This window comes from Zingiber officinale, chromosome 7A, assembly GCF_018446385.1.
Source record: "Zingiber officinale cultivar Zhangliang chromosome 7A, Zo_v1.1, whole genome shotgun sequence".
NCBI classification, from domain to species: Eukaryota; Viridiplantae; Streptophyta; class Magnoliopsida; order Zingiberales; family Zingiberaceae; genus Zingiber; species Zingiber officinale.
The window spans coordinates 85,689,350-85,712,209 of record NC_055998.1 but is presented as its reverse complement, the minus strand read 5'-3'; the positions used below and the strand labels follow the sequence as shown (position 1 = coordinate 85,712,209).

Here is a 22,860-nt window from a genome sequence, read left to right as displayed (position 1 = left end):
TTCGACCGACAGATGAGAAAATGACTCAGTGAAAGGCTCAAACACAGTAGGAAAACACGTAAATGTGCTATCAGAAGCCCGACACCCTAAGAACGACTGGAGAATGTTGGGAGTGAACTCAAGGTCTACACCGCCAACACGAGACACCCATGCACGACCTCCGCTAGCACTAGGATGCAGGTTATTATAGAATTCCCTGCACAAGTCCAGATTTACCGTATGCATGCAATGAACTAACCTATCTAACTCAAAGTATAGAATAATTTCCATGATATCAGGCACGATCTCAGTAAGATAGGTCTTATTAAGATACTAACAATTCATCATGGCAAAGTCAGTATTGGCGAACCGTTGCCGTGTAGCTTCAAAATGAAACCTATCCGCCGAAGGCATGGGGGCGGACTGTCGGGAGGTCCCCTCGCCAACCCTACGCTTTTTCCTAACCCTAATTATGGAAATGCAATGCAAATGACCCAATGTAACCCCCAAACATAGGAAGATAATAAGACAGCATAGGAAGCAAGCACAAGGAAAGGATTAGGTAAAAAATTTCAATGAAATGAAGAAAAATCCATGAAAGATCATTACCGTCATTCCATATTCACTGGAGTCAAAGGCGGAGTGGAAAGGAATGTGAGTTGACAGCCAAAGATTAGAGCCCTAGTGTCATGAGCGTCGCCGGTGCTGAGAGGGAAATTGGGAAATGAGAACTCGGCAAGAAGGGAGAAACAAGATAGATCAGGGAAGGGGAGAGCCTGTAGGTGGTGGGGGATGACTGGAAGTGGTGAGAAAAGGCTTGGAGGCGTAGGCGACACCAAACGACTGAGGAACCTAGGGTTTTCGTCGGGTCGTCTGATGCCCGCGAGAATATAAAACCCTGATACCAGTTGACTGATGTGTCTATGAGTCGACTGGTACCTAAGATGAAAACCCACAGAATGTTTCTGTTAGCAAAAATCACTGTTACCAGTCGACTGATACCAATTTTAGCCTAATTCTAGCCCGAATTTTAGAAACTCACCACAAATTCTACAGACCTCCAAAATTCATAAAAATTTGTGGAGAGGTGTGTTTTAGCAGTATATACTTGAAGAAAAAATATATATAAATATAGAAGTCTCGGATTCCAAGATTGACACAAGATAGTAAACTAGCAATATGATGTAGTATATCCTTGAGAGAAAGTTCTAATTAGGACTTCCTTACAGTTGCTGTACCTATACTAGATCAAAATGCCTTTCTTGCATGTGTTTCTATGGTATTTTGCCATGTCACCCGACATATGGCATTTATGGATTTTGAAGATGACAAAGATGAATCAAGTCAAGTGGAAGTGTCAAGCGAAGAGGATTCATCAAGTGAGGAGGAATCAAGTGATGAATCATCATCAAGTGATGATGAGGTAAAAGAATCTCCCAAAGTAGAATTTCTTTATAAAACTATTGCTCATCTCAAAAATACTTTTGTCAAATCACAATCTAAGGTGAAAACCTTGAAGGAAAAGCTTAAGTCTATTAAAAATGATGCATGTTCATCTAGTGAGTTAAGCATGTTTAAGGAAGAAAATGAAAATTTGAAGAATGATGTGATTGAGTTAAGAGCATGTCTAGAGAAGTTCACAAATGGATCAAAATATTTAGATATGATCATTAGAGACCAAAGAGCCGTTTACAACAAGGCCGGAATAGGATATAAACCTAAGGAAAATGAAGTTGCATATATGTCTCTAATCAATGGCACTAGAAATGATACACTTAAGAACAAAGTTAAGAAGAATCTTAAAGGAAAGGTAAAACAAGCTTGGGTGCCTAAGAAATATTTGAATGACATTTCCGAATCAAGTGCATGGGTACCAAAGAGTTGTGTGTTTTATGTTTCCTAGGTAGAGGAGAAGAAGGATGCAAGTATGTGGATTGTGGATAGCGGTTGCTCAAGACATGACCGGTGATGTGAGCAAGTTCTCCACAATAAATTATATAAAGAAAGGAACGATATCATTTGTGAATAGTGGGAAGCTCAAAATTATAGGTAAAGGCACAATTGAGGTATCACCCACAATCATCATTCATAAAGTCTTATTGGTTAAAAATATGGGGTTTAATTTGCTTAGTGTTAGCCAATTATGTGATGCCGGATATAATGTAGAGTTCCACCCCGATAAGTGTTTAGTTAAGCACAAGAATCTTGAAAATGTTGTGTTAAAAGTGTTGGTGTGGTTAGCACTAACGGTCTAACTCAGGTTTTGATGAATGACAAATCAGGTTAAGTTAGGTTGTCGTGATCTAACACTCTGACCGAGTGTGCAGACGAAGTCCAGATAGGTCGACGGGCTGACCGGATGTCTGGCACGAAGTCCAAGCGGGTCGATGGGCTGACCAGATGCTTGGCAAGAAGTCCAGCTAGGTCGACGGGCTGACCGAATAGCTGGCGAGAAATCCAAGAGGGTCGACGGGCTGACCGGACGCTTGGCGAGAAGTCTAGACGGGTTGAAGGGCTGACCGGACGTCTGGCAGGTGAGTAAAGGTAAGCCACTGGAAGAGAGTGACTGTGAGGACGTGTTCTCGGGAAGGGAACATTAGGCATCGATCCGGCTTAGATCCATTTCGGATATCTAAGTCGAGATCGTGACTAGATTCCGGTCTCAGAAAGACGGAATCTAAGTTATACTCTTTTTGTTAAACTATAAACTGAGCTAACACTTTGTTTTGTAGGAAATTCATTATATTTACCTTGGACTAACCTTGTCTTGCAGGAGAAGGACCTGTTCTGGAGAAAGGTGGTCCGGGCACCCAGAAGGGATCTGGGCGCTCGGGAGGCAAGTTTCATCCTATCACGTCGTCGCCACATGGAGCTCGCTGGTTGAACCTGCCACGTCTCACCAGGGCATCTGGAAGGGATCTGGGGCACCCTGAGCCTCATATAAAAGGAGGGTCAGGGGTGGAGCTCAGAACAACAACTCAAAATTGAAGATCTGCTCTCCTGCGCTCCTACGACGTTGCGACGCCACTCCGACAAAGCTTCGATTTCTTTATTATTGCTCTATTGTCAGTATTTTACCTCTATCAATTCTTGTACTTAACTCTTTTGTAACTATTATTCGAATTGATAGTGATTACCCAACGAAAGTACTCAACGAGTACAGACCTTGGAGTAAGAGTCGACACAGGCTCCGAACCAAGTAAAAAGGTTCTGTGTTAGCATTGTTTTAATTTTCCGCTGCGTTTACTCGACGAATTTTTGTAATCGATATTCACCCCCCTCTATCAAACGATCACGCTTCAACAAAAAGGATTTATAAAAGCAAATCTTTATTATGTTGATCTTTCATATGCTTCTAACCCCTCTATTAAATGTTTGATATCAAAAGAAGAGGAAGGATGGCTATGACATAGAAGACTTGAACACATCAATATGAAGAACATAGCCAAGGTAGCTAAGATGGAGCTAGTAAAGGGACTACCAAAGATCAAGTACATCAAGGACAAATTGTGCGATGCATGCCAAGAGGGTAAGCAGTCAAGGTCGTCACACAAAGGTAAAACCTTAATTAGCACTTCATTACCATTAGAATGATTACATTTGGATCTTTTTGATTGTCATAGAACACCTTCTTTGACGGGTAACAAATATTGTTTGGTGACAGTAGATAATTACTCTAGATATACTTGAGTTTATTTCTTGAAACATAAGGGGGAAACTTTAGAAACAATTATAGGGTTTACCAAGAGGGTAGAAAACGAAAAGAACCTCAAAATTGATAGAATTAGGAGTGATCATGGTGGAGAGTTCGAGAATTTGAACTTTTCTAAGTTTTGTCTAGAAAATGGCTATAAGCATGAATTCTCTTGTCCAAGAACATCCCAACAAAATGGTGTAGTGGAGAGGAAGAATCGAGCTTTACAAGAGGCGGCTAGAACCATGCTCAATGCATATTCCTTACTGAGTTATTTGCGGGCCGAAGCGGTTAATACCGCTTGTTACATTCAAAATCATGTCTTGATTCACAAGTTTTTAGGAAAAACACCTTTTGAACTATGGAATGACAAAATCCCTATAATTCACTATTTTAAAGTCTTTGGTTGTAAGGTTTATATTCTTAATACTAAAGATGACTTAGGAAAATTTGAGGCCAAGTCTAATGAGGGAATTCTAGTTGGATACTCATCTACTAGTAGAGCATATAGAGTATACAACAAAAGGACTCAAACGGTTAAGGAATCATCCAATGTTGAGTTTGATGAGTCCACTAGTACTTACCCTAGGAAATCATCTATTGATAAGGATATAATCAAACAAAATCAATTCATCACTCAAGGAATACAAAACCTACATTTAGGGGATATGGATCAAGGGGGAGGAAGAGATGGTTCGGATGATGAAAGAAATAATGTAGACAATGATCCTCCCAAAAATGATGATTCCATAACTTTGAGGACCGTAAGGCATCATCAAGATCAGCCTATTGATCAAATAGTTGGAGATGTGGGCCAAAGGGTAAGGACTAGATCCTACTTTAGATATCACACTAGTCAAATCGCTCTAATATCACAATTTGAACCAAAATCAATTGATGAAGCCTTAGTTGATACAGATTGGATTCTAGCAATGCAAGAAGAGTTGAACCAATTTGAGAGAAGTGACGTATGGAAATTAGTTCCAAGACCCAATGATAGTACAATTGTTACAACAAAATAGGGTTTTCGGAACAAATTGGATGATGAAGGAAAAGTCACCAGAAATAAAGCTAGGTTAGTGGCTAGGGGCTTTAATCAAGTTGAAGGACTTGACTATGCCGAAACCTATGCTCCGGTTGCTCGATTAGAGTCCATTCGGATACTATTAGGATATGCCGCTTATATGAGTTTTAAACTTTATCAAACGGATGTGAAATATGCATTCCTAAATGGGTTTATTAAGAAGGAAGTGTATGTGGAACAACCACCCGGATTTGAAGCCATAGACTACCCAAATCATGTTTATAAACTTAAGAAAGCCTTATATGGGTTAAAACAAGCTCCCCGGGCTTGGTATGAAATACTCTCATCCTTCTTAATCTCCAAAGACTTTAGAAGAGGAACAATTGACCCAACCCTATTTTTAAAGTCTAAGAATAGAGATATTTTTGTTGCACAAGTTTATGTTGATGACATCATCTTTGGTTCAACAAATAATGAACTTATTCACGACTTCATTAAACATATGGAAAGTGAGTTTGAGATGAGTCTAGCTGGAGAGCTAAGTTTCTTCTTAGGATTGCAAGTCAAACAAACCAATGAAGGAACCCATGTTTACCAAACCAAATTCGCTAAAGAACTTATCAAGAAATTTGGGTTGGAAAATGCTAAAGGAGCATCTACTCCTATGGGAATTAATACCAAGATAGATAATGATCAAGAAGGAAAATTAGTATATCCAAAGCAATATAGGAGCATGATTGGTAGTTTGCTATACCTAACCGCTAGTAGATCGGATATATTATTTACGGTAGGAATGTGTGCAAGATACCAATCATGTGCCAAAGAATCTCATTTAGTGGCGGTAAAGAGAATTTTGAGATACATCAAGAGTACCCTTAATGTAGGTCTTTGGTACCCTAGAACTCGAAAATTTGATTTAATTGGGTATACCGATTCTGATTATGCGGGTTGCAAATTAGATAGAAAGAGTACTAGCAGTGGATGTCAATTTCTTGGACCTTCCCTTGTAAGTTGGAGTAGTAGAAAACAACCTTGTGTGGCCTTGTCCACAACCGAGGCCGAGTATGTGGCTATGGGTAGTTGTGTAGCTCAATTACTTTGGATGATGCATACTTTAGAAGATTATGAGCTTCACTATTCCAAAGTTAAGGTGTTGTGTGATAATGTTAGCACCATCAACCTAACCAAAAATCCGGTGCACAATTCTAGGACAAAGCACATTGAAGTGAAACATCATTTCATTAGAGATCATGTGACAAGAGGAGATATTGTACTAAACTATGTTAACTCTAAGTCAAATCTTGCCGACATATTTACCAAACCACTACCGAAAGCGGAATTTACCTCACTTTGGAGAGAACTTGGTATGTGCTTTGTAGGATAGTGGGTATAGCATTGCATGATCCCATATAACATCAAAGTCTATCTCAATGCATCTCCCAGGCATAATTTACACTTGAATGGTTAGTCCTAGGAGTTTCAAAAAGAAAATTAAATATATAATTTCTTTGAAAGACTCTGTCTAAAAGTGGTGGATGATCCCATATCCAAGAAGACCTAGTGCCTCGCCACAGCCTGGGAGCCAATCCTTGAAATGTGTATTTAATTGACTAATTGAAAAACCTAAGTCTAACACAAATGTAAATTAATCCTTAGACATAATCTAAATCAGAATATAAAGTTAATCATCTCACAACAACATACAAGGTTCCCTGATTGACAACTTAGAATCGGGTGAGATAGACCTAGGATGAACTTAGTCAAATTTATTTAACCTAATTTAATTTAATCTAATTAATCAACCTTAATTCAATTTAATATATTTAACTTAATTAATTTTAATCTTAATTTCAAAATTATAATTAATTTTAAAATCATAATTTTGAAATCTTACTTAATTCTATAAATATTTTCAAATTATTTTTCAAAATGATCATTACTTTCAAATCATTATCATAATCAATTTCAAAAAGTTAATTATCTTTAATTAATCTCAATCATAGTAAAAGTTCAAAAATCTTAATTATTATAATTAAAATTTCAAATTATTAATTCTTAGACTTTCAAAAATCTTAATTAATTTTCATGATAACTAATTTTCAACTCATACTTAAAATTATTATTTCAAACTTAATTCTTAATATACTTTCAAAATCTTCAAAATTTTAAGTGTTTATTCTTTTAAAATTAAAACTCATTGAAAATTTAAACTTATATTTTAAATCTTAATAATTTTCTTAAATATTGATAAAATTGAAATAAAGTTAATTCCGTCTCACAAACACTCATAAGTTGAACATGCTTGATAACATAGAATAAGTAAGATGGAAAATTAGAAAAATAAATAATAACTTTTATATTTTTGATTTACATGCTTGGACTCTAGGATCCTCAAAATTTTTAAGGCATTAATTAAGGGGGAGTGAAGGGAGTCAAGTTAAATTCTTCTTTAACGTTAATGTTTTTGTTTAAAATATTCTGAAAAAGAAAATTCATTTTTATAACCATTTTTGAAATAAAAAAATTTATTTTTGAAACTAAGTTGTTCTCTAACTCCTTTTCGAAAACAATTTTCAAAAGCTTGTCTAAGTCTTTGTTAAAATCTAAGTATTTTCAAAAACAAAAAGTTTAGCTAAGTTGTGAAAAAGAAAGTTTCAAAAATTAAGTTTATCAAATTTTATTTACATATTTTAAAGCTAAGTACTAAATTTATCAAAATGTTTTTAAGTTAAGTTTTGAAAGCTAAATACTTGACAAAATGTTTATTTTCAAAATTTGGTTAAGTTGTCTTTGAAAAATCAAGTTAAAATACTTTTGAAAATATTTTAAGTTTGTAAAATACTTAACTATGTTATTCAAGCAAAGTTTTTTTTGCTAAGTAGTTAACTATGCTTTTACAACCCCCTTTAAGCTAAGTACTTAATCAAAACTTAGTTAGATGATTTTCTAAAACTTAGCTATTTGGCAAGGTATTTTCTCAACTCAATCATTTTAAAAGCTGAGTATTTAGCTAAGTTGTTTTTTTCAAAAAAGATATAAAAAGTTTCAAAATTTATGTTTATCTAAGTTTTTGAAAACTAAATTCAGTTAAGTGCTACCCTTCAGGGGGAGCTTTGACTAACATAGAAATTTTTTACATAGAAATTCTTTTTGATTTATGTTAAAGGGGAAGAGAAAAATCAAGGTTAAGCAAAAATTAAGCAAATTTAAATTTAAATTTCTTATAAACATAACATAAGTTTCTTTACATTAATGCTCATGTTTAAATTTGTTTATTTATTGTTTGTTGTATTTTTACTTAACTTTGAACTGTGTTGCCATAATAAAAAAGGGGGAGATTGTTGGTGTAGGAAGCATCCGACGATCGAACCTGTGTTTTGATTATGTCAAAGGGTTCAAAGTTAAGTTATCTTGTTATCTAACATGTGTGAATGAGTTTGCAGGAAAGTTCTAAGGTATCTTAGGCAAAAGTCCTAGCTGCGGTTAGGCAGGTAGGAAAACCCTAGGGGATGGTAATCCTAGGTCTTAGGGGGTGGTAACCCTAGGCGGAAAGCCTTGGCGGGTCGAGGTCTTTGGGTAAAAGTCTTAGAGTTGGATACTCTAGGTGGAAAGTCCTGGTGTCGCGAACCAGGTGGAAAGTCTGGACAGGTCGTGGAGCGGACGTCCAGCGGAAAGACCTGAAGATTTGGGCGCTGAGCAAAAGTCTGGAGGACAAGACTGGAAACGGGTATACTCTCCTGAGTGGAATATGTGAGGACGCGTTCCCCGTTGAGGGAACATTAGGCGTCGGTTTGACCTAGGATTTCAGGTCGAAAATTCGAAGTCAGAACCGGACTGTCCGGAGGCTGTCAAAATATTTCTGTTATTATGGTTATTATCTACTAACTTTGTTTTGCAAGATATGTTGTTGTTCTGTGGACTAACCTATCTTGCAAGGATAAAATAGTATGTTTTGCCTCGGATAAACAGTACCCGATGCGCCCTCCATGGAGCTTGGAGACGCCTCGGGTGCAAGGCAGAAGCTGCGCAGGAAGCCAGGTTGGAGGCCCCTCATGGAGGCTTGAGGCACCTCAGACGGCATTGAAGGCGCCCTCCAGGGGATTGGAGGCCCCCTCAAGTGGATAGGCGAAGACTGCTTCAGAGTTTATCTACGCGCGACTGACCTGAGGATTGGAGGCGCCCTCAAGAGTCTTGGAGGCACCCTCAACGACCTTTATCAGGAGGTCTCGGCCAGTAGTGAGGTAATCAACTCCCAAGCGATTATACAACTGTCTGCTGCTAACGAGACGTTCCGGCTAAGCCATAACACAACCCCGACGACTCGGAGCTACGAATTTCGAATTCTTGTTGTCGGTATAAGTTTTTGTGCATCTAATTTGTAATAATCTCTTGTACTATTTCATGATTATAGTTGTTGCCCAAAGTAAATGCTCAACGAGCGTGGACCTTGGAGTAGGAGTCACCCTAGGCTCCGAACCAAGTAAATCTTGGCGTCCTTCTACGTTTTATTTAAATTTTCGCTGCATTTGTACTCAATCGTTTCGAATATGAAAAGTGAAAGTCACGAGCGCTATTCCCCCCCCCCCCCCCCGTCTGGCACGTTTCTATCCAACAAAGTCCTCCCTGAGAAACTTCGTCACTTATTTTCTTTCTTTGATGAAAACCTAGCAACACACCTGTGATTTCCTCCAATTTAAGAGTTTCCTTACCCCACATCAAAGTAATAACCAAATTCTTATATGTAGGAGATAGAGGTAGAGAGTTTAACAACATCAGCACCTTGTTTTCATTCTTGATCTTCACATCAACTCACTTCAAATTGCTCACAATTTGGTTGAATAAGTTGAAGTGTTGGCTTAAATTGATTCTCTTTGTCATCTTCAGTCCGTATAACTTTTGTTTGAGATACAATTTGTTTATTAATGACTTTGACATATACCTACTTTCCAACTATTATCAAATTGTCATCGATGACTCTTTGTTCATGATATGGTACATCACATCATTCGTAAGACAAAGCCTAATTGTTGTCATTGCCTTCACCTGAAGTTCTTCCTAATCCAATCTTTCTATGCTTTTCGGTTTCCTTTCTCCTAGAGTCTTCACCATACCTTATTGCACTAACAAGTCCTTGACCATTCTCTACCATAATTCGAAGTTCCCGATTTTGTCAAACTTCACCATATCAAACTTCGTAGAAGACATCCCCGACATATTGAAGAAATCTTCTAAAACCTCGCTTTGATACCAATTGTTGCACAAAAAGGGGGCAATACCTTTCAAACTCTAATACAAAAGAAGAACCGTTTGTTGCCGTTGAGTTATGGATAAAACTTTATCCACTTGAAGGTGTCTTGAACCCTTTTCAAGGCGCCTTCCATCCACGGATAGGATTTTTCCGGAGCTATAAAAAGGCCCCTAGTGTCACGCCCCGGAGGAGTCCCTGTCCGAAGAAATTTCGGCAACATCTCCCCTGTACGGCGGACAATCTGAAACTTTTTACATATCCACATACCTCAGCCACATGCAGCTGGAATAATAGCAGAAATAAAATACAATCACAGACATTCCACGCAGTTTATATAACAAGTAAACAGAACAACAATACTCTGACTCGAAATCAACCCTACTCAACTACACTCGTAAAGCTCAAATACGATTTTTCCTACTCCACTACACTCATAAAACATAAATCCAACAAACTCACCTCTTCTGCCGTCCAGGCAGGCATGTAGTAAAACATATCGAATAAAAATCCATCAACAAGGACAATCCATACAATATCCAGGTATCAAACAAAACCAAGTGTAAACATGGTCAAATAAGAAGCAAAACAAAACCAAAAGATCTATAAGTCTTCGGGGTCTTCAGGGGACCAGCAACTAGAACTCTCTCCTGACAGCATCATCCTGAAATATAACAACAATGGAGGCGGGGTGAGTCTAACACTCAGCAGGTACAATTGATATGCAAAGTAAGGAAATAACACCTAGCACTAATCATGAGTACAGTCTCCTGATAAAATAAAGGTAAATGCAAACCGAAGTAAAACAGGAGAGAAACTGTACTAACCAGGACCTGGATATCAGGACAAACAATCCGAGTGGTATAAAAATCCTGTATGCATGTCAAACATAGGTATCCAAACAATATGCAGCATATAAATGCAGCAAACACAAACACAAGCAATAAATGCATCATGCATATGATGCCAATGTCATGGTCACCCCTGACGCCAGTCAGCCAACTCACAACAAAAGTGGGACCGAGTGGGTAGGGCTGTGACGACCGTGCACTCTGCATCACTACTCTTGATGAGTGACAGAGAGGACGAGATGCTGTCGGAGTACACACATACTCCTACCCCAAATCATAAATGGGGGAGCGCAATGCTCTCATCTCCCGATACACTATGACGAGGAGGGATCCCTAACGTGCTACATGCTGCGTCACACTACCCCTGAGCGGACCAACGGAGCACCGGAAGAGCAAACTGATGTGCTATCACGCTGCATTACGCTACCCATGATCGTCACAACGGAGCACCGAACAGTAATGAAACTGGCAATGTGCTCGACAATAATGGAGCAATCTATCACACAGCATGAAATCATGCGAATGGTGCATGCCACTAAGCATGGTAATATATTAAACCAATCTATGGACATATAATGAAGTGCACCATAGTGAACAAATCATATCAAAGTACACTGATCAAATAAGGTATCAAACCTAGGTCCTGAACATGGTAAGGTATGGTTATATCACTACCTCTATGAGCATGTGTAATCAGGTACATAACAACACGAAATGCAAAACAAACAATTAATCAAGCAGGTAACAGGTAATCGGGTAGTGATTAACCGAAACAAATGAGGAACATAATTAATGCAACTTGTTAATTTCACTACTATGCATATCAAAGACAATAAGTCAAAAGTACCCGCCTCCAATCGAAAAGTCCAATCTGGCCCGAATACGATGTCGAGATACTCGTCTCGCGTCAAAGTCCTGTGTTACGGATAAAAAATATATTTTTATTTAGCTAACTCCTTTAAATAGCTAAATAAAAATCTCTTACACTAAATTAGGGACAAACCCCAATTAACAAAATAACATAAACCTAATCCACGATCCACCATTAGATTAAGAATCCAAACTTAATTCCATTTACACATGATTACACATCTACATAACCAATCACCTAATTCAAATACATAAACAATTATGTATGTACCAATTCCTACCTAAATCAACAGGTATCATAATCATATTCCTTACCTAGATTCACATGATCATCTAACCAATTCCTCCAATTTGGAACATGATCTACAACAAGTATTCAAATACACCTAATCCTTACCTTAATTCAGCCAGCTACTAGAACTCAAGAGTTGATGTTGGACAAAGTACTACTGGATGAAACGTTGCTGCACAATTAGTGGCTGCTCGTTGCCGGACACGAGGTGAGCAGCTGCTGGAAGCAAGAATACCTGCTGGACTCCAGATCAAGATGACCTCTTCCTCACTGCAGGGGCATCCACTCAATTAGATAACATCCCGTACCCATAATTGAACCAAAAAAAAAACTCTAAGAATCCAAAACTCACAAACGACAGTTTCCTCCGGCGATCAGTGGTGGCGTCGGCTAGGGCAACGCTGGAAAGAGGGTTCGGGTGCTAACAAAGGAGAGGCGACACAGTGAGGAGCGGCACTGCTCCGGGCGACGCCGACGGCTTACTAGGGCACCAGCACAGAAGAGGGGCCGATGATGACTCGTCGGACCAGAGGAGGGTAGAGGAATCGGGATGTGCTCACCGTGCGGGAAGAAGGAACTCGGCCGGCGGCAGCGTCGGGTAGAGAAGGTGCCGAGAGGAGAGGAGAACAAAGAAAGGGGATCGACGTCTAGGTTTCCGCTCGTGCGGCGCCGGTTAGGGCAGGGGGAAGAAGTCGGGCGCGCGGGGGCATTTCGGCGAGGAAGGGAAAACGAAGGAAAAGAAATAAAATAAAAAGAAACGGGAAAGCAATTATAAACATAAATATTTCCTCTCTTAAATGTCCAGCCTAAACAGGCTTTCCCGGAACCCCGTTTTATCCCCGTAAACTCGTCCATACGAGCTCCGAAAAATTTCCGAAAAATATCCAAAAATTCCGGGAAATTCCCTTATTATTATTCGCCTATTTTCGCTTTGACATTTAATATGTGTACTTTACACCCCAAATACCCTTAAGTAACTTAAGTTTGTTATTTTATTATAGTATATTTTATAAGAAGTTTTATTATGTTGTTTATTAATTAAAATTCTATTTTAAATATAACAAGCTATGCTAACTGCCTCGACCCAAAATTGATGAGTTAAGTTATATTCATTTAACATGGTTCTAGCTTCTTGTAAAGTACTATTCTTTCTTTCTACTACTTCATTTTGTTGGAGAGTTCTAGGGTCTGAAAAGTCATGGAGATATCCATTAGTTTGGAAAAATTAATTAAATCTATAATTTTTAAATTCTCCTCCATGATCACTTCTTATTTTTTTTATTTTAATATCTTTTTTAATTTTCTATTAATTTACATAAAGTGCTAAATATTTCAAAATTTTTATCTTTGGTTTTGAAGAATTTTACACAAGTGAATCTTGAGTAATTATCAATTATTACTAAGTAGTATTAGTTTCCGCTTAATGACTTAGCCCATGTGAATCAAATAGATCTCGGTGTAATAGTTCAAGTATAGAATTAATTTGATTTGTTTTAGTTGGTTTGTAAGTTTATTTGGTCTGTTTTTCTTGTTGGCATGCATTGCAGGTTCTATTTTTCAGATTTTTCAATTTAGGTAGATCTTTTACTAATCCATTTTGACTCACTTTCTAGATTAGTTTTAAATGAGTGTGACTTAGTCTTCTGTGACACAATTTATTTTCTTCATGTGGAGTTATTAGACACTTAGGTAGTGAGCTGGGTAAATTTATTATGTAAACATTATTCTTTTGGATCCCTTTAAGCGTTACTTTAGGAGTTTTGATATTTTTAATTAAGTACTCTTGGTTAGAAAAGATTACTAAGTAACCTGAGTCATACAGTTGACTAACACTCAACAAGTTAAATTGAAAATTATTTACAAGCAATACTTTGTGAATAATAAAGTTGGAATTTAACTCAATGTTACCTTTTCCAATTACCTTAAATTTTCTATTGCTGTCAAATGCAATGGATCCTAGGTTCTTGAGTTTTAATTTGGTAAACTTCAATCTATTTTCAATCATGTATCTGGATCATCCACTATCCAACATTTATTAGTCTAAATCTTTATGTTCCTATACAAAAAGTATTTTGATTTGGATCCAACTTTTAGGAATGTAAGGTAGATTGATAGAATTCACTTAGTTATTTCATCTCACCCATTTAGATTATCAAACACGTTATTCCTATGATATATTTGTGAGATGAAATTCGCTGATTTAGTTTTTAAAATATAATTAAGTTTTTAGTTTAACTTTTGACTTGTGTAATTAATTGTATAAGGTTTTTTTAAAAAATTATTAAGTTTTGAAAAATTGATTTAAGTTTAAAAAATTAATTTAAGTTTTAAAAATTTAATTTAAGTTCTGAAATTTAAGTTTTAAAAATTAATTAAATTAATTAAGATTAAGTTAGAATGTATTTTAATTAAACTTAAATTGAATGAAATTAGATTAGTTTAAATTTAGTTAAATCAAAATTAGATTAATTGAAATTAAGTTAAGCTAAGTGTCTTGGTCTCAGGCTAAATTTAACCTTAGCATCTCACTCATTCTATATTTTCAAATAAGGAACCTTATAAGTTTTGTGAGATTGTTATTAATTTTATCTTTATTAATTTAATTTTAAATATAATAATTGATTGACATTTTAGTTAGATTCAGGTTTAACCGTCAGTTAATTAAATACATATTTTAAAAATTAACTTCCAGGATGTGGCGAGGTACAAGGGCCTTCTTAGGTATTGAAACAATGACCACTTCTAGACAAAGTCTTTTTAAAAAATTGTATATTTAATTTTCCTATTAAAAAAGCTTGGTCTAACTAGCCTAGGATATTGCAAGGTACCTTTGGTTAGTTCCACTTAGCTAAATAGACCAAATAGGGTACACCTTACCCTACTTGACTCATAGACCAAACTTTTTTAACATACTATCATCTCGCCCCACCCTGGTACTAGGTTGGTATCAAACAAGTCTAAGTCCTTATCTAACCATTCTAAATTAAGCAAAAATTAAAATAAACATGCATATTAAAGCAGTAAACCAGACAATCAATCAGGTTTATCTAATTACAAAAATAGTTTTTTTGTTGGCTCCCCTTGGATCATAACCTTGATATGGTATATCGAGGTAATGAATTTGACCCTTGGGGATCCAATTTGGGTTGGTCCAACTTGATTATTCAAGCTTAACTTAGGGACTCATGCTTGGACTTGATTTCTATTTCTATTTACAATTGATATATACAATTTAACCCGAGAATTAGCTTTATATCCTAGTATGGATTTATTGTATACGACCCTTTATTTTCCAAGAATCATATCAAGATTCTTGAAACTCAAAGTAAACCATTCCAATGAACTCTTAAGTTCTTTGACTTGACTTTTGAAAGTAAAATTTTCTTCTTCAAGTTGTTGGACTTGAGTTGAAGTTCCACTTTGAACTTGATATGTCAAAGGATTTAGTTTTATTACTTTCTTAATGGTTGTTATCTCCTTTTAGAGTGACTTGATCCAGACATTAGACTTAGCTAATTTACACATCAAACAATTTATTAAATTATACAACTTATCTACTAAAGGAGAACTTACAGTGTTATTTGGTCCTTCGAAAACAAATACAGATCAGTGGCTTCTCTTAAACTCGACTTCTGACTTGGGCTCGACTTCAGTTTCAATCTCGGAGTCGATTACTTGTTGTCATACTGGCAGCGCGAGAAAGCTTGCTTGGGCTTGTTCCTCTTCTTTTGATTCTTCTAAATCTTCTAATGACGATTCATTCCACGTAGCCTTCAAGGTCTTCTTTCTCCTTTGCTTCTTTTCTTGTTTTAGGTTTGGACATGCTGACTTGAAGTGCCCTTTCTTGTTACAACCGTAGTAGATTATGTCCGATTTGCCTTGTGTGCTTGTGTTCAGACTTGACTTCTTGTCTTTTATTTGGATCACCTTTTTGATCTAGTGTTTGGTGAATCCTTTCTTCTTTTGCACAATTTTCAAACTAAACTTACTAGTTCGGTAGTGATCTCTTCATCATCATAATCTAATTCATCTTTGGATTGGGATTTGGGTTTGGATCAAATTTTAGGCTTCAACTCCTTAGTTTTGAATTTTCCTACAAGCAAGGCAAGACCTTTCTCTGTTAGAGTAGCATTAGATTGTTCATAAAGTTTAAACTCAGGAAATAATTCGTCTAATCTAATTAAAGATAGATTCTTGGAAACTTTGCAAGCATCTACCATAGATGCCCACAAAGTATTCCTTGAAAAAGCATTCAAAGTGTACCTTATGATGTCGCGGTTCTCTATCTTTTGACCAATAGAGTGGAGGTCGTTAAGCATATCCTAAATCTTGGCGTGAGGCTGGCTTACTGATTCTCCTTCTTATATTTTAATATTATATAATTTATTTAAAATTAAATCTCTTTTTGATACCTTAGTGTCGGAGGTTCCTTCATGCCACTCGATCAGTTTCTCCCATAATTCCTTGGCACTATTGAAAGGACTGACTCGGTTCAGCTCTTCTTTAGTTAGGCCACATTGTAAGGTCTGAGTAGCTTTAGCATTGCCTTAATTTGCTTCTTTGTAGGTGCATCCCATTTGATGTAGGCGATGGGCATTCCATTCTTAGTGGGAAATGTGAATCTAGTTTGAATTATGATCCATATTTTCACCTAGGTCTTCAGATGATACTCCATTCAGCTCTTCTAGTAGCCAAAATCCTGGCCGGAGAAAAGAGGTAGGCAGGCGATAGTACTATAGTCTTCTTCATGGGCCATTTTAAAAATCTCATAAAAGAAAAAAAAAGATATACTAAGACTTTATCTTGGATTAATAATACAGGAAGAGAATAAGGCAAAAAACAGCTCAAATGGTGTTATACCAATTTTGAAAAAAAATTGAAAAAATAAAAAATTTGTTAAAAGAGGTTATTATACCAATTCTGACTTATGACAAAAAATTTGAAAATAAAAATTCACTTTGATACCAATTATAGGATCGAGAAACAATGCTAGAGGAGGTGGTAAATAGCGCTTGTAACTTTTTCACTTTTTTCATAAAAAAACTCAGAGTAATAAAAGCAATGGAAATATAAAGACAATGCTAACATTTTTTGTTTTACTTGGTTCGGAGCCTATGACGACTCTTACTTCAAGGCTCGCGATCGACGATTGCTTTGTTGGGTAATACACTAGTAATTTGATAATTGCAAAGAACGTATAGAGAGATGATTATAAGTTTGTGTAAAATAAATTATACTGACAATATGAAAATTTGGTGTAGAGTGCAGTTGTCTAAGTAATGTCACAACGTAGTAGTGTTGGAAATCAGAGTAGCATGGCGAGCTTTTGGGTGTTCAGTTGCTTGAAGAGTTGTGTATTGAAGCTACTGGTTGGACCTCTTTTTATAACCTTTTCCAGGCACCTAGACCGGTCTCGGGCGCTTGGACCAAAGTCTATCCGATTCATCGGGGAGTTATCCAATTTTGGGCTCCTGGACCACCCCCCAGGCGCCTAGACGGTTGGGATGGCCACCTTGGTGAAGCTCTATATGTGAAGGTTTTATCCATCTCTGGGTGCCTAGACTAGTCTGGGTCTATACTTTGACATATGTTGGCCAATCAGAGCATGCTAACTCATCTGCACGCACGACTAGGTTTGGCCTAATCCGAACGCTTGGACCTACTATAGGCACCTGGACTTTCGGGCGCCTGGACCCTTCCCGGGTACATATAAGTCCCTTTTCCAGCCAACTTCCATCTTTGATTTTCCACACTATAGAGTTAACACAACAGGCAAAATATAACATTTTAACTTAGTTTGACAGTCTCAGGATTATCTGATTCTGACTTTCGGATTTCCCACAAAATTATCGGTCGAACCACCCCTACTATTCCCTCAACGAGCAATGCGTCCTCACCTATTTTTCTCAGGAGAGTTACCTTTTGCCAAATACCTATTTGGACTTTCTGCTCGACATCTGACTTTGATCTCTAAGACTTCCCCTAGACGTTCGATCCTCTACCTGCCTAGACGTCTGCCTAGTGTACATGACCCCTAGGACTTCCGCTAGTTGTTCTCGATCTGCCAAGTCTTCTGCCCAATCCACTCAACCAGGACTTCGTGCCCAATCCCTTGACCATGACCTCAACTAGATCTTGCCTTCACACTTAGGTAAGCTTGTTAAATTATAGCACAATTTAACTTTGAACCCTTTGCCATTATCAAAACTAGATTCGATTATCTAGAACTTACAACACCAACATAATTACCATTGGAAATAAGGCACAGTCGTGCCTTTTGGACATTGCTATGGCATACGAACCTCTGGATGTGAGGCACGACGTACTTGTGGAAGACTGTTTTGGAGGAGACATGGTCGTGCCTGGTAGGCACAGCCAAACCATAGAAGCCGTTGGAAGAAGGGCACGACAATGCTTTTTGGACATGACCTGACCATAAAATTTGCTTCTCCTAGGAGATATAAGGCACGACCGTTGGATGGAATGCTCTGTAAGAAAGGCACGATTATGTTCCTGTGAGATACAACCGTGTGTGCTACTAAAACTTGCTCTAACGTCCGATTTACTCTATTTTTTTTTCCAGAATATGTACTGTCAATAAAAATATAAAAATAACAGACCTCTGAATCAAAAGAGTAGAAGTATGATATAATAATAAAAAAGGGTGAGGTCACTGTAAAATATTTTTATGAAATACAAGTAGATGTGTAATAAACAATATCTAAAAATATGCATAATCTACGCACATCAAAGATTAAGTTTGGTGATATGGTGCAATGCATAAGTCACTAAGATGTATGGTAAGGAGATGACGGGTTTTCTTGTCCAAGTCCAAACTCATCTTTACAAATTGCCTAGTAACAACAAGAGATTTGTAAGAGACAACCAACAATTTTATCCAAGTAACCCATTTGTCAACAAAATTAAGAAGCTTCAGAACAAGAATTTAGCTGTCGAATTAACTATTAAATGTTTTCTCATAATGAAATTTCAGTATGATAAACTCCTCATTAGTATTATTCTGTCAGTTTTAACAGCTCAAAGAGACATGAAAACTCCTTCAGCACAACACGTTCTATAAATGCTAACTGACAAGTACTTAATTACTACTTTATTAGTAAGTGCCTCTAAGTTTTGTAGAAAGAATGGCAATCAAATTCTCTAAGGCAATATAAACACAATTATATTTAATTTATGTTCCATATGAACTATTGGAATGCATCCAACAGATTTATTTAAAAGCAAATATTCATTTTTTTGATACTGGTTTCCAAATTAGTTGAGAGGGAGAGGATGGAAGGGGAACACAGGTGATGGTGGAAGAGATTGAGCAAAGTTGTGAAAGACAACATTGAGGTCGATGGTTCAAGAGTTTAAAATTAATAATTCATTCAACTATTTTCATATCTTGTTGATTAAGAGAAAGCAATATGTTATATCTTCCAAGCAAAAGTGCAATTTTTATTTAGAAAGATACATAAGATATCACTACATATCAATTATAACTTTCCATACACCATCCAAATATAAGTTTGATTTATTCAAACATTGATAGCTAGGGAATTGATCATCCTCACACTGAAGTGGTTGCCTCTAATGATTTTCAACATACTCTTCCCACTATAATTTATTAAAGAAGTCACACCCTTATATAGGAATAGGTTCAACCAACACCAAAGAGATATTATCTTTCATTTTATTATCAGAATTGGTGTACTCATCGGTGTACCTATATACGTCTTCCATTGAGATTGAAAAGCTAAGTATTCTTTCAATTATAGGTCGAGCTACTGGTGTTGGATTAAGACTTTCCTTATTTAAATCCTTCCATGCTTTCTCCACTGTCTCTCGTAGCTTCTTACATGCAACTTTTACATCCGTGCCATGCTCTTTCATGTAACTTTCCACTGTAGAGGCAGCATGGTCTCTCTCTTGCTCCATCTACAAAGTTTTTAATTGGAATTGTCAAACATTGTTGCTAAGCTATTGTACCAAGGGAAGTGATTACCTCATGTGATCTTATATCATTGAGGAGTCTACCAATTATAGAGCAAGCTTCCACGGGCTTAGGAAAACTAGAATACCACTTGAATATCTCTTTTGTTGCCACTTCTCCCATACCCAAACACATGGAACAAATGACCATAGAACATGCGGAGGAGATCAATGAAACACGCAAGTGTTCGTCAAGTGATGGCACATATCCCTCCACACCCCACTTAGATTCCTCAAAATATGCTATGGCTACAGCTTTAAACTATGTAAATCAAGAAAAAGTTTAGTTAATAATTTTTAGGATAACAGATCGAAGTCAATATCTCTTTCCTATTAACATACTTCATTTTGAAGGTATTGCACACGGTACTTCTCATTAACTTCCAACTCTGCTTCAAATTCTTCGAAAATCTTTAATAGCTTGAGATAAAAATCCTTTATATATTCTGGTAAAGAATCGACAGCTTGATGATTCCACCTAAATGTAAGAAAAAAATGAGCAAATATGTGGCCATGATATTAGTATAAGATTGAATATGAGAACTTATCATTTGACTTGAATTTGTTTTACAACCTTGTAGTCCTATCATATATGACGTACAACAACAATATTAAAGGAAACGACACAAAACAATTAAAGTTAGGATATCCTAAAAACAAACCTCTTTATTGCTTCAGTTAATAGTCTGCGCTCATCCAATGTGCTATAGTTATCATAAATATCATCCATAATTGATAGAACACAAAATGCTTTGGTGCACATCACTCGTGCACAAGAAAATTGAGGCTCATGATACATACCAAGAACCCAATAATAACCTTCCACAATTCGATCACGGGCAAACTTTAGTGATTTAGCAAGTGCTAAATCATTCCACCATCTTTAAACATGTCATCCATCAAAAAATAGAAACAAAATAATCAATTTATACCCCAAATGTAAATAAAACAAAATTACTTACAATTAGGAAACTAGAACTAACCAATTAAGATAATGTATGAAAATCGTGTGAGATCTCTAGCATTAATCAAACTTGTGCAGTTCTATAGCTAGTAAAGTTCATGCAAATAATTTTTAAGTGCTATGATATCTCCATAACTATAAAGCAATAATTTTGAAATTCTTATAAATTTTCCTATTATATTTATATATTGATATTAAATGTGAGGATTATGTTGTTTGTTTGTTCACATATATTAGTAAAATATTTCTAAAAAATGATTATTTAAATTTACTTACATCGAAAGTTTCTTCAATTCCTCTTTATGAAGAGATTGCAATAGATTGAAATCCAATTTTGCAAGTTCTAAAATAATATCATTTCGCATTGCATCCTTTTGATAAATAGGAATATATATTCTTGCCAAAAGACTTTTAATTCTTCGACATAGTGGTACTTCCAAGAAAAGAGATACTTGTGTCTCTAAAGGTTGTTCAAGCTCACTCAATAAGGATACTAGCTGAGACTTTGTAAAATAATTAGCTTCATCAAGTATGAGCTCTCCATGTGTTGCAAGATAAGACGCATTATAGAAGCTTAGTAATCCCTTTGCATCTCCATTCAAGGTAGATATAAAGCTTCCATTGTCATCTTTGAACTTGTTAAAAGTATCTACAAGAGTGAGTAAACAATCAATAGTAAGTGTTTAGAAAAATAATTAGTTGAAAATACTACATTATATCAAACTATTTAACTAGTTTTATATCCTCTCATTTTTTTTATAAATAATATCAATGAAAGTAGGTTTTCATGATAAATTTTAAATCTTAAACCTTGGCAACAATTTAGCTATTAACAATATGGTAAGTTGGCACCTCTTGTTTTATCATTCTTTTATTAGGATAGCATGTAAAATTTCTATCAGGCACCTATGATTTTTTAAATTAGTGTAAGTTTGATTAGAAAGTAAAAAACAAATGAACATTTTGGCAAATGATGAAAACATTTATTGTTAATTTATAGTCATATAAAGAAAGATATATTTATCTTGAATTTCAATTTTATTATATCTATATTTAATTTTATAGATAGCAGCATAAGCATAAACAACCTAATAATTTTAACTTATTTCTATGGTTACCTGTAGAAACATTATATCCACGTTGCCTAAGTAATCGAAATCTAAGAGAAGTTTCATAAAGCCCGTAGTTCTTGTCGTCAACCTCAAAGATCAATCTTAGTGCGTCATCTATTTCATTCTCAAAATGATAGTCCAATCTTAGAAGTTGAATTGAATCAATCAAATTCATAATCTGCAATATGTCACTAGTTTCCTTGAACATGCTCTTTACTTGCACCTTTAATTCTTCCACTCTCTCTCTCATCCTTTGAGTGGACTCCTGCATCATTTAAATTGTTAGATATACGTTCAAGAATATCCATTTAATCACCACCTATTTGCACCTAGCAAACTAATTAAGTAATATATGTCACTACTAATAATCAGACTTCAAATTGTAAAGACTTAGTGAGGAATATCTATTAAAATGCAACAAGTTCATAAAATACCTCTAATAGATTGAGAGACGAGTTTCGAATGAAATAATCACCCCAAACACTTGGATGATATTTTGTTGACTTACGAACTATCCCTTGGTCATCACTCACAAGGGTTACTGATTGCTTCTCCATCTTAATTATGAGTTGTTGTGCTCTTTGGCTACCTTTCGCTTGGTATTTATAATCTCAGATGAACATGGTTAAAAGTATTGTATGGATTGCTTCCCCAAACGTCTTAAATTTAAGTAACGCAGTACCATGGTTAAGCATGGTTAGGCGTGAGTTATAATATTTATACACACACATTATATATGTTTGTGGAATCACCTAACCAATGACTCTCAAGCCTGAAATATATAATATAATTAATGGTTACCTAATGATAAATCATATATTTATTTGGTGAAAT

The 22,860-nt window shown here is 36.0% G+C and overlaps 1 protein-coding gene across 1 annotated transcript; it reads right to left on the bottom strand.

The window, feature by feature from the left end:
* Positions 1 to 19,401: 19,401 nt before the first annotated feature.
* On the bottom strand, positions 19,402 to 22,655 carry LOC122000228 (beta-eudesmol synthase-like). Its single transcript, XM_042554700.1, has 7 exons — positions 22,461 to 22,655; positions 22,033 to 22,291; positions 21,191 to 21,563; positions 20,613 to 20,831; positions 20,293 to 20,428; positions 19,964 to 20,212; positions 19,402 to 19,896 (listed from the first exon to the last, which is right to left on the bottom strand). The coding sequence occupies exons 1-7, from the start codon at positions 22,581 to 22,583 to the stop codon at positions 19,603 to 19,605; spliced, it is 1,653 nt and encodes a 550-aa protein (XP_042410634.1). The 5' UTR covers positions 22,584 to 22,655; the 3' UTR covers positions 19,402 to 19,602.
* Between the last annotated feature and the right edge of the window lie 205 nt (positions 22,656 to 22,860).

Coding starts and splice junctions, on each gene's coding strand:
- LOC122000228 (XM_042554700.1), bottom strand. CDS start 22,583: ATGGAGAAGCAATCAGTAACCCTTGTGAGTGATGACCAAGGGATAGTT. Junction 22,292..22,460: donor CGTCTCTCAATCTATTAGAG/GTATTTTATGAA, acceptor TAAATGATGCAG/GAGTCCACTCAAAGGATGAG. Junction 20,832..21,190: donor GAATTGAAGAAACTTTCGAT/GTAAGTAAATTT, acceptor ACATGTTTAAAG/ATGGTGGAATGATTTAGCAC.